General features: G+C 34.0%; 1 protein-coding gene across 10 annotated transcripts in view; it reads left to right on the top strand.

The window, feature by feature from the left end:
• Nucleotides 1-14,913, top strand: part of PCDH15 (protocadherin related 15) — a 910,832-nt gene that overhangs the window by 869,502 nt on the left and 26,417 nt on the right. For 7 of the 10 annotated variants that reach the window (XM_018041648.1, XM_018041647.1, XM_005698156.2 and 4 more), the window contains 4 exons: nt 7,900-8,118; nt 10,328-10,336; nt 11,669-11,821; nt 14,045-14,050. In XM_018041648.1, coding sequence (XP_017897137.1) covers nt 7,900-8,118; nt 10,328-10,336; nt 11,669-11,821; nt 14,045-14,050 — 387 coding nt within the window. The remainder of the gene's footprint in view (nt 1-7,899; nt 8,119-10,327; nt 10,337-11,668; nt 11,822-14,044; nt 14,051-14,913) is intronic. The other 3 variants (XM_005698154.2, XM_005698153.2, XM_005698152.2) reach the window with 2 other exon arrangements.

Raw genomic sequence — 14,913 nt, 5'->3', positions numbered from 1 at the left:
ATTGATACTCTTTAATTACATATTTTATTTTATGAGGTTATGAGTATTTTGATTTTTCTCAATATGAGTTATCTGAATTGCTTAGATTTTTTTACAATTTATGCATATCATTTTTATCTTGCTTTTATTCTTGATGTTCTTTGAGTATCTTTAATCTGCATTTTTGTCTGGGGAGTTTTTGTTCTTATTGTTTTCATTTCTGAAATATTCTTGGACAAAATATCTTCAAATATATCTTATACCCTATTCTGTCTTTATTCCTTTGCTGAGACTCCCATTAAAAGTTGTTTTGTCCTCCTAACTTTTGAGTGTTTTATTCTTGTTCTCCTTTCCCCCAACATTCTTGTCTCTTTATATTTTTGTTTGGATAATTTCTGTTGCCCTTTTTTCAAGTTCTCTGACTCATCTGTGTTAGCCTTTCATTAAGCACATTAAAGGAATTCTTTATTTTTATGTCTTTCAAAAAAATGTTTTTTCCTTTTCTATTTCTACCTCTTCTATTTCCTTTTCAGTTTCTACCACCTTACTGAATTTCTCATTTCAGGCATGTTTTCCACCTTACGCTAGATCTCATAAAATATTAACCAGAGTTGTGTTAGAGTCCCTATGTGACGGTTCCCATACCTGAATTCTCTGTCTAGTTCTCCTGCTTTCTGTGTCTTTCAGCAGTCCCTGAATGTCTATGATGAGGGCTTTCTCTCCATTCTCTTACTCCCCTGATGTAGCAAATGGCCCTTGCTTGCTGCATGGTTCTACTCTTAAGGTGGGGATGCGGTGATGATGGGTTTGGGAGGTTCTATTTTCATTGTCTAGTCCGTGTGCTTAGGACTCAGGACAGGGCTTTCTCATCTTTTCTTTTGCTCCTTCTTGTGGTATCCATAATCTACTTCATAATTGTGGAGGTTCTTGTGTGTAAGAGAGTCCCTGCCCCTCCCCAACAGGTAGTAGACCTCTACTTTGCAGGGTCTTTGGCTACAGAAATCTCCTTCTTCTCTCCCAGATGGGGTGAATTTTGCTCATAACTCTTTTCCAGAAGCAGTGGACCTTCACTTAAGCTTTCTTTCCTCTCTCTCTATGTAGCTCTTGCTTTGTATGAGATACAGGTCCAGGGAATTGCAGAGAGCAGAGCACCCCAGCCTTAGCTGATTACTTCCTATATCCCTTCACTATATAGAGGATTTTCTCTGTTTCCCTGACTTGCACCCAATCTATCTTTATGGTGGTCAATAGGGAAAAGTTTGCAAATAAGTGCAAACCCCATGTGTATTTGTGGGTTACTTTTTCTAACTGTTACCCTTTGCAATTCAGTTTTTTTCTTTATGCTTGCAAAATTTATAATTTCAATTTTATAGACTTTCCAGTCATTAGGGTGGGTGCCACATTCTCCTGTGGCATTCTACCTCCTGAGCAGAAACAGACAATTCTATTTTAAAACAAAACTTAATTAAATTTGAAAATAAGCAAATACAATTTTAGCTTGTACATATTTTTTATATGCCTAGGCTACTTAACATTAGCCTGTTCAGATAGTAAATAAAAGATAAAGAAAGTAGAAAAAGCTGGTATATTTTAGAAACTGCATTTAGAATTGCAATGGTTAAAAATACATATTTTTAAATGAATCTAACTACCAAGGTCTGACAAAACTTCTTTCAACTTCCTAAATCCAGGAAAAAGAGTTAAAATACTGAAAATTCAAATAATCGGAAAACTAAATACTAGAACCTAGTTAAAAGAATTGTGGACTAGTTAAGCCGATCCAAGTGCTAAGGATGTGGGCAGATATGTGAACCATTGCCCACTCCGTGAAACTATTTCAGAGACCGACAGTGCTTACTGATCACGGAAACAAGCAGTCGTTCCTCCACCATTTAGGTGTGGGCTTTTGAAGTACAAAATACATTTTCCTGATCACCCTCCTCTTTTCTACATTGGTATGTACACTGCGACACTGAATCATCAAGGTAAAATGAAGGATGGTCTATGGTTACATATTGTACTTTTTTCTGAGTTATTCATTATTCTTTTTTTTTTAATATTGGAATATAATTACTTTGCAATGTTATGTTATTTTTTGCTTTACAACATTGTGAATCAGCCATATGTATACGTATACCCCCTACCTCTTAAGCATCCCTCCCAATCCCCTTTCTCCTCTAGGTCATCACAGAGAGCCTAGCTTAGCTCCCTGTGCTAGACAGTAGATTCCTGCTAGTTATCTCTTTTACACATGATAATGTATATGGGCTTCCCGGTGGATCAGAGGTTAAAGCGTCTGCTGGCAATGCAGGAGACCTGGGTTGGATCCCTGGGTCAGAGAGATCCCCTGGAGAAGGAAATGGCAATACACTCCAGTATTCTTGCCTGGAGAATCCCATGGATGGAGGAGCCTGGTGGGCTACAGCCCACAGGGTCACAAAGAGTCGGACATGACTGAGCGACTTAACTTTAACTAAATGCTAGGACAATTACACTCACATGCTAGCAAAGTAACGCTCAAAATTCTCCAAGCCAGGCTTCAACAGTACCTGAACCGTGAACTTCCCGATGTTCAAGCTGGATTTACAAAAGGCAGAGGAACCAGAGATAAAATTGCCAATATCCTTTGGATCTTTGAAAAGCAAGAGAGTTCCAGAAAAACACCTTCTTCTGCTTTACTGACTATGCCAAAGCCTTTGATTGTGTGGATCACAACAAACTGCGGAAAATTCTTAAAGAGAAGGGAATACAAGACCACCTTACCTGCCTCCTGAGAAATCTGTATTCAGGTCAAGAAGCAACAGTTAGAACTGGACTTGGAACAACAGACTGGTTCCAAATAGGGAAAGGAGTACATAAAGGTTGTATACTGTCACCGTGCTTATTTAACATATATGTAGGGCAGAATACATATATGTATTCCAGCACAAGCTGGAATCAAGATTGCCGGGAGAAATATCAATAACCTCAGATGTTCAGATGACACCACCCTTATGGCAGAAAGTGAAGAAGAACTAAAGAGCCTCTTGATGAAAGTGAAAGAAAACAATGAAAAATCTGGCTTAAAACTTAACATTCAGAAAACTAAGGCCATGGCATCTGGTCCCATCATTTCATGGCAAATAGATGGGGAAACAGGGGAAACAGTGACAGACTTTATATTTTGGGGCTCCAAAATCACTGCATATGGTTAACTGCAGCCATGAAATTAAAAGGAGTTTGCTCTTTGGAAGGAAAGCTATAAGCAACCTAGATAGCATACTTGAAAGCAGAGACATTACTTTGCCAACAAAAGTCCATCTAGTCAAAGGTATGGTTTTTGTAGTAATCATATATGGGTGTGAGAGTTGGATTATAAAGAAATATCAAGAATATAAATTATAAAGAATATCAATTCTTGAGCACCGAAGAATTGATACTTTTGAACTGTGTTGTTGGAGAAGACACTTGAGAGTCCCTTCAATTCCAAGGAGATCAACCCAGTCAACCCTAGAGGAAATCAGTCCTGAATATTCATTGGAAGGACTGATGCTGAGGCTGAAACTCCAATACTTTGGCCACCTAATGTGAAATACTAACTCATTGGGAAAGACTGAAGGCAGGAAGAGAAGGGGATGATAGCGAATGAGATGCTTGGGTGGCATCATCGACTTAATGGATATGAGTTTGAGCAAGTTCCAGGAGTTGGTGATGGAAAAGGAAGCCTGGCATGCTACAGTCCATGGGGTCACAAAGAATCGGGTACAACTAAGTGACTGAATTGAACTGAAATGCTAAGAAGGGATCTGTTCACTTCACCCTTAGATGTTAAAAGGATTTTGACAAGCAGCTAAGTAGACTATGGATGAGAATAAAGAACAAATATCACATCTTTATTGATCTTGAATCTGACAGCTTTATTTCCTTCCTAAAAGAAGTAAGCAAGGAGAAAAACAGTGTCAGTAATAAATGCTGAAAAACAAAATAAATGAAATAACATTCTGATGACTCAGAGGAGAATATATCTCTGGAAATAATTCTCTTATAGAAACCACTGGAAAACAGTTTAATGTTCCCAACAGAAAACAAGACCACATAAGACAAATGGTATATGTGTTTTACATGTCCTGAATCTTTACCTCTTTCTGGTAAAAAATGTTCCACAAAAGAATAGTGTGGTCAACCTTCTTCTACATGGTAGCAGGCTGGAACCGTCAGGCCATTTGGAGTATGCCTTTCCTCTTCTCATATTGACTACATGTGGATTAGTGTACATTCCAGATAAAGTCAGTTAGATTTCACCTTCAAGGATTGACATGGCTCTTGGGAGACAATAGAGCTCTTAGTCCTGAAGTCAGAAAAAAATATGAAAAAAAAAAAGCCCTGAATTTTCTTTGGGGTACATTTTTCCATCTTTAGAGAGAAAATCTCCTAAAATCCATTGACTATCCAAATTTGGACTTGCCTGTAATGAAAAGGCATATGAAAAACAAATTGGCAAAATGAAATAAGAAGCTCACAGCATATTAAGGGAAAGAAAAAAATGATAAAAGATGTAAAAACAAACTTAGAGGACAATCAAGATACAACCTGATAATTGCATATATCTCTGGAAACAGTGTGAGACTATTTTGAGGGGCTCCAATATCACCGCAGATGGTGACTGCAGCCATGAAATTAAAAGATGCTTGCTCCTTGGAAGAAAAGTTATGGCCAGCCTAGACAACATATTAAAAAGCAGAGACATTACTTTGCCAACAAAGGTCTGTCTAGTCAAAGTTATGGTTTTTCCACTACTCATGTAAGGATATGAGAGTTGGACTATAAAGAAAGCTGAGCACTGAAGAATTTATGCTTTTGAACTGTAGTGTTGGAGAAGACTCTTGAGAGTCCCTTGGACTGCAAGGAGATCAAACCAGTCAACCCTAAAGGAAATCAGTTCTGAATATTCATTGGAAGGACTGATGCTGAAGCTGAAACTCCAATCCTTTGGCCACCTGATGTGAAGTATTGACTCATTGAAAAAAACCCCTGATGCTGGGAAAGATTGAAGGCAGGAGAAGGGGATGATAGGGGATGAGATGGTTGGATGGCATCACCAGCTTGATGGACATGAGTTTGAGCAAGCTCTGGAAGTTGGTGATGGACTGGGAAACCTGAAGTGCTACAGTCAATAGGGTCACAAAGAGTTGGACACAACTGAGCGACTGAACTGAACTGAACTGAGGTAAAAATTGTAGTAGTTATCACAGAAACAAAACCTGAAAGTATAATTTAAAGATTTCATTACATCACAGGCAGAATCAATGAAAATGTAGTCAGATGTCCTTTAAAAGCAACTGAGTATGTTTTTAAACCATTGAAACAAAAATAAAGATGACTTAATCATAAAGGAACAAAAATTGATGCCTTAAATTCCATCTGTATGATAAAATGCCAAAAGTCAATGGAATCGAATTCATAATATTTTAAGGAAAATTTTATGCCTCAAGGATTTTTGCCTAGATAATTTTTTCTCATATATAGAGCAAAAAACTGTTCTAAATCAGTTTTGGATTCAAATGTGATGCTCTCTTCTAGTAAAAAAAAAAAAAAATACTTATGATTTTTTAAACTGAGAAACAAACCAAAATAAATATCTAAATAATGGAATTATTGTAGTGTAAAAAGACTAATAAATCTCCCTTTATGTGATTTGGATATCAGTGAGAATCCAGTAAAAATCCAATAGAATAGTGATCTGTTGTCCTTATGATAGGAATAATTTTTCCCTGCAGTTTATGCTCATTGTCTACTTCTGATCCTTCCCAGTGTCTAATGATACAGTTCTTGTGATGTAACTCTTAATCTGTACTTCATTTGGAATTTCTTATTTTATCTGATAAACATTCAATCAAAGTGTTGTGCAATTCCATTCCAAGTTAGTGCTTGGAAAAATGGAAAAACCTTTATTGTATTCCCAAACATATCTGAAAATGACCTAGGAAAAACTGATATGAAAAGTGTATTTTTCATCTACAAAAGCATATTTGTAAAAAATAAAAACAAACACACATCCTAACTGCCTTGTATTATAGTATGCTAACTTGAATAAAAAGCTGTGTAGCTTTATTTATTATTTTTAATTTTTTTAATTTTTTAATTTTTATTTTTACTTTATTTTACTTTACAATACTGTATTGGTTTTGCCATACATTGACATGAAACCACCACGGGTGTACATGCAGTCCCAAACATGAACCCCCCTGACCCTGTGTAGCTTTAAAACTGAAACGAGTTATCTGAACCATTAGGTTTCCTAAATTGAAAGATTAATAAACTATTTAAGGATTCCTATCTGATATCAGGCATCTATTTTTTTTTTTTCTGTAAAGAAGCTATGAACAGCATGTTTAACTAGATTTAAAGTCAGCACAGTCACTTGGAAAATTAGAGTAAAAAGTATCAAAAGAGAAGAAATGGCCTATAAAATGCACAGGGATAGCAATCTTCAGTTACTATTTGATGGTGAAATTTTGAGCCATTTAAATCTTTCTTTCACATTTCTTTGTATTTTTCACATCGGTATTTTATATTAAAACATGTTTCTAAAATGATATTTTCACTTTGTATGTGCTATGTAATTACAAATATATAAAACTGCTTATTAATAGCAAAAAAAAGATTAGTGCACCAAAATATTAGCAGCTGTTATCTTTGCGTTATGGGCATTTGAGTAATTTTGCTTTCTGAACTATTTTGCTTTTCTATTTTCTACAGTAGGACATTTCACTTTTTATGGATAGAAGTCTTAAGAAATTAAAATACAAATAACTTAAGACATTTGTGGTTCTGTGGTTTTAAGAACCTAATTGTTATATCAATATTTTAGGATATGTAAAAGATCATTTAAATGTTCCTGAGGAATCTTTAAAAAAAACGTCTGCTAATTACAGCATAAAATAGGTGACAAAATTGTTCAGTTTAATTAAATTAAGTAACAATTATTCCTTAATTCTTCTCCCCAACACAATACTCATAGTTGGAAATGCATTATTTAGAGAAATGGTTTACAAGAACTACTAGATAAATCGGGCTTCCCAGGTGGCGCTAGTGGGTAAAGAACCTGCCTGCCAGTGTAGCAGACATAGAGGTGAGGGTTCTATCCTTGGGTCAGGAAGATCCCCTGGAGGAGGGCATGGCAACCCACTCCAGTATTCCGGCCTGGAGAATCCCACAGGTGGAAGAGCCTGGGTCGCAGAGTCAGACTTGACTGAAAGGACTTTGCAGGCATGCACTAGATAAATCAACCACCAATTCTTATCGTCCTGAATGTACTGATTCACTGCCTGCATCATTTATTTAGTATTCCGTTCCTAGGAAGAAGAAAACCTTTTAATTTGTTCATTCTTTCCCATAAAAATATTTTGGTTTGAGATTTGAGAGTGTCGACGTTTAGGGTGGTCTGGTGAAACCTAATTAAATACTATGAAGACTTGGATTGGTATCTCAGATTTGTTTCCATAACTTTGTAACTTTGTGGTCTATAGTAAATCAGTATTAAGGCTCTATTTTACAGAATTATTTTGAGAACCACAGAAATGAAATGCAGGAATATGTTCTTAAATTATACTATATAATTCAGAATTTATATTTTATCCCACCTGAGTAACTTACTATAAATAATCTCAACATAGTGATATAAATTTCAATAACATTGTTATTTACTTTTGCCAAGTCTATAAGCATAGTAAGGGTCATTGTTATTAGTATGTTTGATATGTTCACATAGAACTGTTACTCTATTGCTCTTGCTTTCTATATACGCTTGTCATATTTATAATAAGATTTCTGACTCAGCTTATAATTAAACAAAATATTAAAAGAGATTACCAAAAATATTTTGTTTACTCAAAGGCCTTCTCTGTTAATATTGATTTTACTGTTTATCTAACAATAAAGATTTTTAGATGGCAAACTGCTTGATATCAATAAAGACTTTCAGCCATATTATGGGGAAGGAGGACGCATTTTGGAGATCCGGACGCCAGAGGCAGTGACCAGCATTAAAAAGCGAGGAGAAAGTCTCGGCTATACCGAAGGGGCCCTGCTGGCTTTGGCTTTCATCATCATCCTCTGCTGTATTCCTGCCATCTTGGTGGTTTTGGTCAGCTACAGACAGTAAGTATTGCTACCTGCCGAAATACGGCGGCTCCTCGAGAAGGCATATCAAAAACTTGCTTCTGGTAAAATAGCACTGGAGTTGTAAAATATTCATGGTGCAAACATTCTGGGAGTGTGGTATTTTTCTTTTGCCAAATAACCTTCCTTTAAGGGGAAACTACAAACTTTCAATACATTTTTCACAGATTTCTCAGTGTTCCTGTGCTAAAATATTCTTATCTGCCAGGAATATGAGCTTACCTCCTATAATTTCATTTATGCTCTTCATCAGGTTAAGAGCTTTGGGAAGAAAAATACTGGAATGTCATATACAGATACCACAGTTGCAAAGGAAGTTCTATATCCTAAATATCAATGCACTGCCATGCTAGGTCTTTATCCATACTGTCAAACTTACCCCTATGCAGATATTACAGTTTGAAAAAATCATTTAAAAATCATAGCACACCATATATAGTTTCCCGTATGATTTCCTCTTTCTTGGGTAGCCTTGATAGAGTCTATATTGTAACATCTAACATTATATTGTAACTGTACAAGTCTTACATTTTTCTAGTCCCTATAGGCAAATACATTCATTTAAAATATCTGTATTTTTCATTTTTCTTGTTTAGGGTCTTTATAGTAGTCAAGTAAATTTTAGCTAATTTAAAGATCTATATTTAAAATAGTCTAGCAAGCAATTTTTTTATTTGATACTAGATATGGGGAACTTTGTGATAGAGGGTTGTGCTTTTTAAGTATGTCCCTATTGATGATAAGTGCTAAAAAACAAACAATAACAACAACAAAAAAAAACTGTGGAATAAGTTTAGAAGAGAGGTAGCCCTGAGGGTGCCACAAAATGAAAATAATTAACAGACAGGAATCATAAATCATATAAATTACTTGACATAACAAATAATGGTAGAATGGCTACTCATCATTTAAAATACCTACAGGGAAAGGACTAAAAAAGTCCTTACATAATCTCAAACTGTTATCTTTGTTCTCTAATAATGAGGATTTTCTATTGAATTAAATAAGGTAAGGTAATTCCAACTTGAAAGTTGAAGAATGTGCTGTGCGTAAACATACTATAGGAATATTTTCTGTCACAAAAGCAATGAGAAGCTGCAAATATAACATTTAGGTTGACATATTGGAGTTCAGTGTGTGCTTAAATCAGTTGATACGCCAAATCTACAGCTATACACAAACAATAATGGACACATTTTTAGATTACTAAGCTATCAATCCAATATTAATTTTCATGTTAAATATGTCTGTATCACAGTTATTTTTTCATCCAACTATTTTTGAAAGGAGATTTATTATATCCTGCTAGCATTAATATAAGTGATAAAACTTCTTTTACTTGGCATAGAAGGCAGTGATCAAAACTGAAGCATCTTGGATGTTATGCTAAATAGTCTGAATTTTAACAAAATATTAAAATCCTTAATATTTAAATATTTTAAAGATATTTTATTGTTTTTTAATTCAGTAATCAGCTTGACAATCTAAGAGTAAATTTTGGTTATTCCCTTTTTGTAGATTAACAAAAGTAGATGTGTTATAAAGTAAAATTCTATTATTTTAAAATCTAATTTTTTATACCTTCATTTTCTGCTTATAAATAGATTGGAATGAATGATTATTCTTTCATTTTAAGATGTTTCTTTGAAATTTGCTGTGCATGGAAAACTATGAGGCAAATGTGAAAGTGTCATAAATTTAGTATTCAAGATTGTTACCTTCTAATTCTAGCTTCAGCTTCAAAGTGAGGATGAGTATAACTGGGGCTTGCTGCCTGATTCCATTTCTTTAATAGTCTTCAAGCACAGTAAACCAAAATGCCAGTTATAAAGATCAGAGCATCTTTAATATTCCATTTCTCTATCAGAGGAAAAACTCACATATGCATGTTTTAATCCAGTGTTTCCTATTCTAACTAGTTAATTTCTTTGCTTTCTTGCAATAAATGTTTTAACAGCTTGTAGGACGGTGACAGTAATAATAAAGTGCTTACCATTTTTACTTCCTGAATTGAAAGACTTAATTCTCCTACAATGTCATTAAGTCTGTGTTATTATGAGTTTAACCCATAAATTATTCATAATGTAGATTAATTCAGATGTTAAAATATTATGAATGCGGTATTTCTCATGTAGCTTTCTCTTTTTTTCTTATTCATTTGTTCCTATTCATTTGCTTTCCCAAACAGGTTTAAAGTGTAAGTATAATTACTAATATGTTGCATATGATTTTATGTGATATGAAAAGAAAAAAAAAACAGATAATGCTAATAAAGTAGTCAGCCTGCCCAGAACCAGGTATTATTTCTCTACTTTATATTTGTATTTTGCATTTGAACTAGTTTTTAGTTGCACATCCTTTGGGGTGTGTGTGTGTGTGTGTGTGTGTGTGTTTAGTTGCTCAGTCGTGTCTGACTCTCTGTGACCCTATGGACTATAACCTGCCAAGTTCCTCAGTCCATGGGAGTTCTCCAGGCAAGAATACTGGAGTTGGTTGCCATGCTCTCCTCCAGCGGATCTTCCCAACCCAGGGGTAGAACCCAGGTTTCCCACATTTAGGCAGATTCTTTACTGTCTGAGCCACCAGAGAAGACTTTATGGTTTATGTATATAGAATTAAACTAGTTTTAGACAAATGGATACAAGAGGAAGAAATGTGAAAAAGACAGTTTGCCCTGATATCCGCCACCCTTTGGGATTTCGGTTTTGAGGCAAGAATTAACAATCAATATCCAGGAAAGTCAAAAAGAGCAGCCTTGCTCCAATGCAAGAATCATAGGCATTCCTTGGAATCCAAAGAAAATAAAAGCTAACTAAATATCTCCTAAACATGCACCTCTACACAGTGCCTGTAGTATCTAAGATGGGTTTAAAATCATTTTTAAACAAAATAACTTTTCTTTAAATAGATGGAAGACCAATAATAAAAGCCAATTGTGTATCTTCTATGGGCTCCCAAGTAGAGCTAGTGGTAAAGAACCCACCTGCCAATGAAGGAGACATAAGAAACCTGGGTTCACTCTCTGGTCAGGAAAATCCCCTAGAGAAGAGCATGGCAACCCACTCCAGTACTCTTGCCTGGAGAATCCCGTGGACAGAGGAACCAGGTGGGCTACTGTCCACAGGGTCGCAAAGAGTTGGACACGATTGAAGTAACTTGGCACGCATACGTGTCTTTTATATGCCTTATTATGAAAGAGATCCATTAAACAACCACCAATTATAAATAACATGTTATAAATATTTTTCCTTCTCCATTTAATATTACCATTTAATTTAATTTGCAAATTGTTCTACTGAATTTACCGTTTTTCAAGGACTAAACATTTTAAAGAACTAAGGAGAAGGGGTTTTAAGTAAATGATACTCTGTGGGAATGCTTTTGTAATTTTATTAGTTAGTAAGTTCAAATATTTGTGTAAAAAATTTTGAGTTCCTCTGATAACTGGACTTTATTATTGAAAGGTAGCTTATTGATAAGTATATGATTTCTAAAATAAGTTTTACAAAACCTCCTTACTTTACCAAAGACGCCAAGCTGAGTGCACCAAGACAGCTAGAATCCAGTCCGCCCTACCTGCAGCTAAACCAGCAGCGCCTGCCCCGACACCAGTGGCCATGCCCCCGCCACCCCCGCCACCTCCCGGTGCTCATCTCTATGAAGAACTCGGGGACAGCACGATGTAAGTAGACCTTTCAGGGCCTTTTAGAAATAAATGGGTTTTGATGGATGCTGTGTGGTGAGTATTAAATTTCAACTTGATGTGGAAATACTGCTCACAGCCTATTTTGATTATTACCTTTTTTAAACATAAAACTGTTAAGATGAAGACCTAAGAAAGTTCAATTGGAGAGTAATAACCAAAAAACTAACAAAGGAACATTAATAATAATAATAATAACTGAGTAACAGGAAATAAGTTTTCAGTTTGAGGAGACATTTGCAGATGAGTAGCTTGAGTATTATGTTTAATTTCTAAATCTTCAGAATCAAGGATTTTCCCCCAAATTAAAAATTCTGAAAATATTTTTCTCATAAAAAATGAGGAAAATAAAGCACAGTCATAAAATAGTAATTCTTGGTTTGGTATGGTCTAAAATAATAGACTTTTCTAAGATACCATTTTAAGATGTTATAAAATAGAACTAAAATCTGAATGAAAATATAGAATTAATATCACATATATAATCACTTAGGAATATTCTTTTCATTATATTTCTCTCAAATGAGAATGCTGTTTTAACAGTATTTCTCCTAGACTATTTTGAATCGCTAATCAATATTAAATCATCATTTTGAAAAAGAGTTTAAATTATTCCCAAAAGATTTTATGGCTTTATAGTGTCTTTAATGATGCTACCTCAAACCTGATTCCTTTTGAAGATATTTAACTTGTCTATATTGGGAGAAGGAAATGGCACCTACTCCAATATTTTTGCCTGGAGAATCCTGTGAACAGTGGAGCCTAAAGGGCTGCTGTCCATAGAGTCACACACAGTTGCATATGACTGAAGCTACTTAGCAGCAGCAGCAGCAGCAGCAGCAGCAATTTGTCCATATTAAAAAATAAAATTCAAGATATATCAACATGAAATGTAAAACAACCAAGGATATTATAAAATTTTGAATATGACTAAATTAAATCCAGGAAAACTATTATTAACTGAAATTTGGTGGAATTGAGGGACTAAAACACATTCTACTGTGTTACATTTGTAGCATTTACTAGTAGGAATAAAGCAAGTCTCAAAAATTATGAAATTTATCTTTTAATGGGAAAATTGTATTCAAACCGATGTATCAATATTATTAACTGCATTAATACTATTTGCCTCACATGTTACTTCTGGAGTAATAACATAGGATTAATGTTTTAAATATTTGTTTTCCTTTTGTAAAAGTTGGAATGATGGTTTCTTTTTCAGTTATTGGTGAATGTTGGAATTGAGCCAATAAGATTTGATTCTAAACACGTTCAAAACTAAAAAAGATTTATGTGTAAAGTTGAATGTGCTTTATTTGAAATTAGTGACGGTTATATACTAATTTTTATTTAACAAAATCAGGAATACTATAACATCACCCAGTATCAGTATAGTTTGATGGTGATAATTTTCAATAGCAATGCTTAGGCACTATTTTTATTTGAAAAATTGTAATAGATAGTAGAGGATTTTGCAATTCCTATTTGTATTTGATGAAGTTTTTGTTTTACATGTTTAATGATCTTTGACAAATGTTTAAATTATCTATTCAAAAACTTTTTGCAAAAATTCTAGTCAAAAATTACTATAAAATAAGCTATCTTCAAATGAATAATAATCAACTATTTTTTAAAAAGATAGAGGGTACTTTGAAAACAAAAGTTTCAATTAACAACTTAATGTAGACTCAATATTAACTCTGTAAAAGTCATATTCCTTCTAAATGAGACTTAAGTCTTCTTTATAAATCAATGTGGACTAATTGTTCACTTAGGACATAGAAGCAATTCTTAGAATCTCATTTTTAAAATTCCGTGTTAGAGTTGAAGTCACCCATATTTAATGGAGGTGAATTTAACTATATATAGGAGATATTGGGTTGGGCAAAAAATCCATTTGGATTTTTCTATAGGATGTTATGGAAAAAAACAAATGAACTTTTCAACCAACCATGTAGATAGCTAGATGTAATTTTATGTCATAAGACAACCAAATAAATGTCATATGATTTATCTAAAGCATTATTAAAATCATTCATAGAAATAATTAAAAATACGACACATACATTTTCTCTTTTGATATGAGTATTAAGTATTTAAAGCATATTCTTGTTAATATTTTCATAACCATCTCAATTTAACTATAGTTAAAACTTTTTTTTTCTATCACATGTTTTCTCTTTCTCACCTGTGGATACATAGGCATAAGTAAGTAAATAATATCATTCTAATACAAGGGCATTAGAAAAAAAAAAGATGCAATAGAATAGACTAAGTGCTGTTTTGCTCTATATACAGTAATCTTCATCTTTTACTGTACATTTACTTTTAAAAAGAAAGTTATGTTTTCTGTACTGTATTCCTTCTTTATAGCTTGAAATTGCATGAGTTTAAATATATTCTCAGTGACAGTATGTCTGCTTATGAAGAAAAGTTTAAACATTCTCTTTGTTTTTGTTAAAAATATTTATGGATATCTTTCCATCAAAAATGATGTGGTATCATTGAATAGATAGTTCTTTCCAAGAAAAATAAATCCAAGAATGTATTTACACAGAAACAACTGCTATATGTCAACCAGATTTTTAAAGACTATGTTTTGTGATTTTGCAAAGCAGTTGCTGTTTGTTTAATCCAAGTTGTCTCCACTTTCTGAATTATTCAGGAGATCCTGACCACCTGTGAGAATTCTCTCTTTCAGTTTGCATTTTTGCCAAATGACACAATAATTATATATCATTATATTGTCTCACCTTTAAACCTGATTTTTCAGTGAAGCTTTTAAATTTTAATTAAAAATTCCTTTTATTTCATCTATACTATGTGCATAAATATTAAATGATAATAAAAATGAAGCTGCTACTCATGAGCTTGAGAAGCAAAGTCAAATGAAAGACTATTTAAAAACCCAAATCTCCCTGTCTTTCTGGGAGAAGGGTCCCAGTGCTTTCATTGGAGGCATTTATTTGTACTCTTTGACTTATTCCATTTTATTTAGGCCTCACAGTCACTGTAATTCAGGGACCTTGTCTGAGCAAGTCTTTCAGTGATATCAGAACTATCACTGTAAT

This window comes from Capra hircus, chromosome 26 (genome assembly GCF_001704415.2).
Source record: "Capra hircus breed San Clemente chromosome 26, ASM170441v1, whole genome shotgun sequence".
Classification (NCBI taxonomy): domain Eukaryota; kingdom Metazoa; phylum Chordata; class Mammalia; order Artiodactyla; family Bovidae; genus Capra; species Capra hircus.
This window is presented reverse-complemented; position numbering and strand designations above follow the sequence as displayed.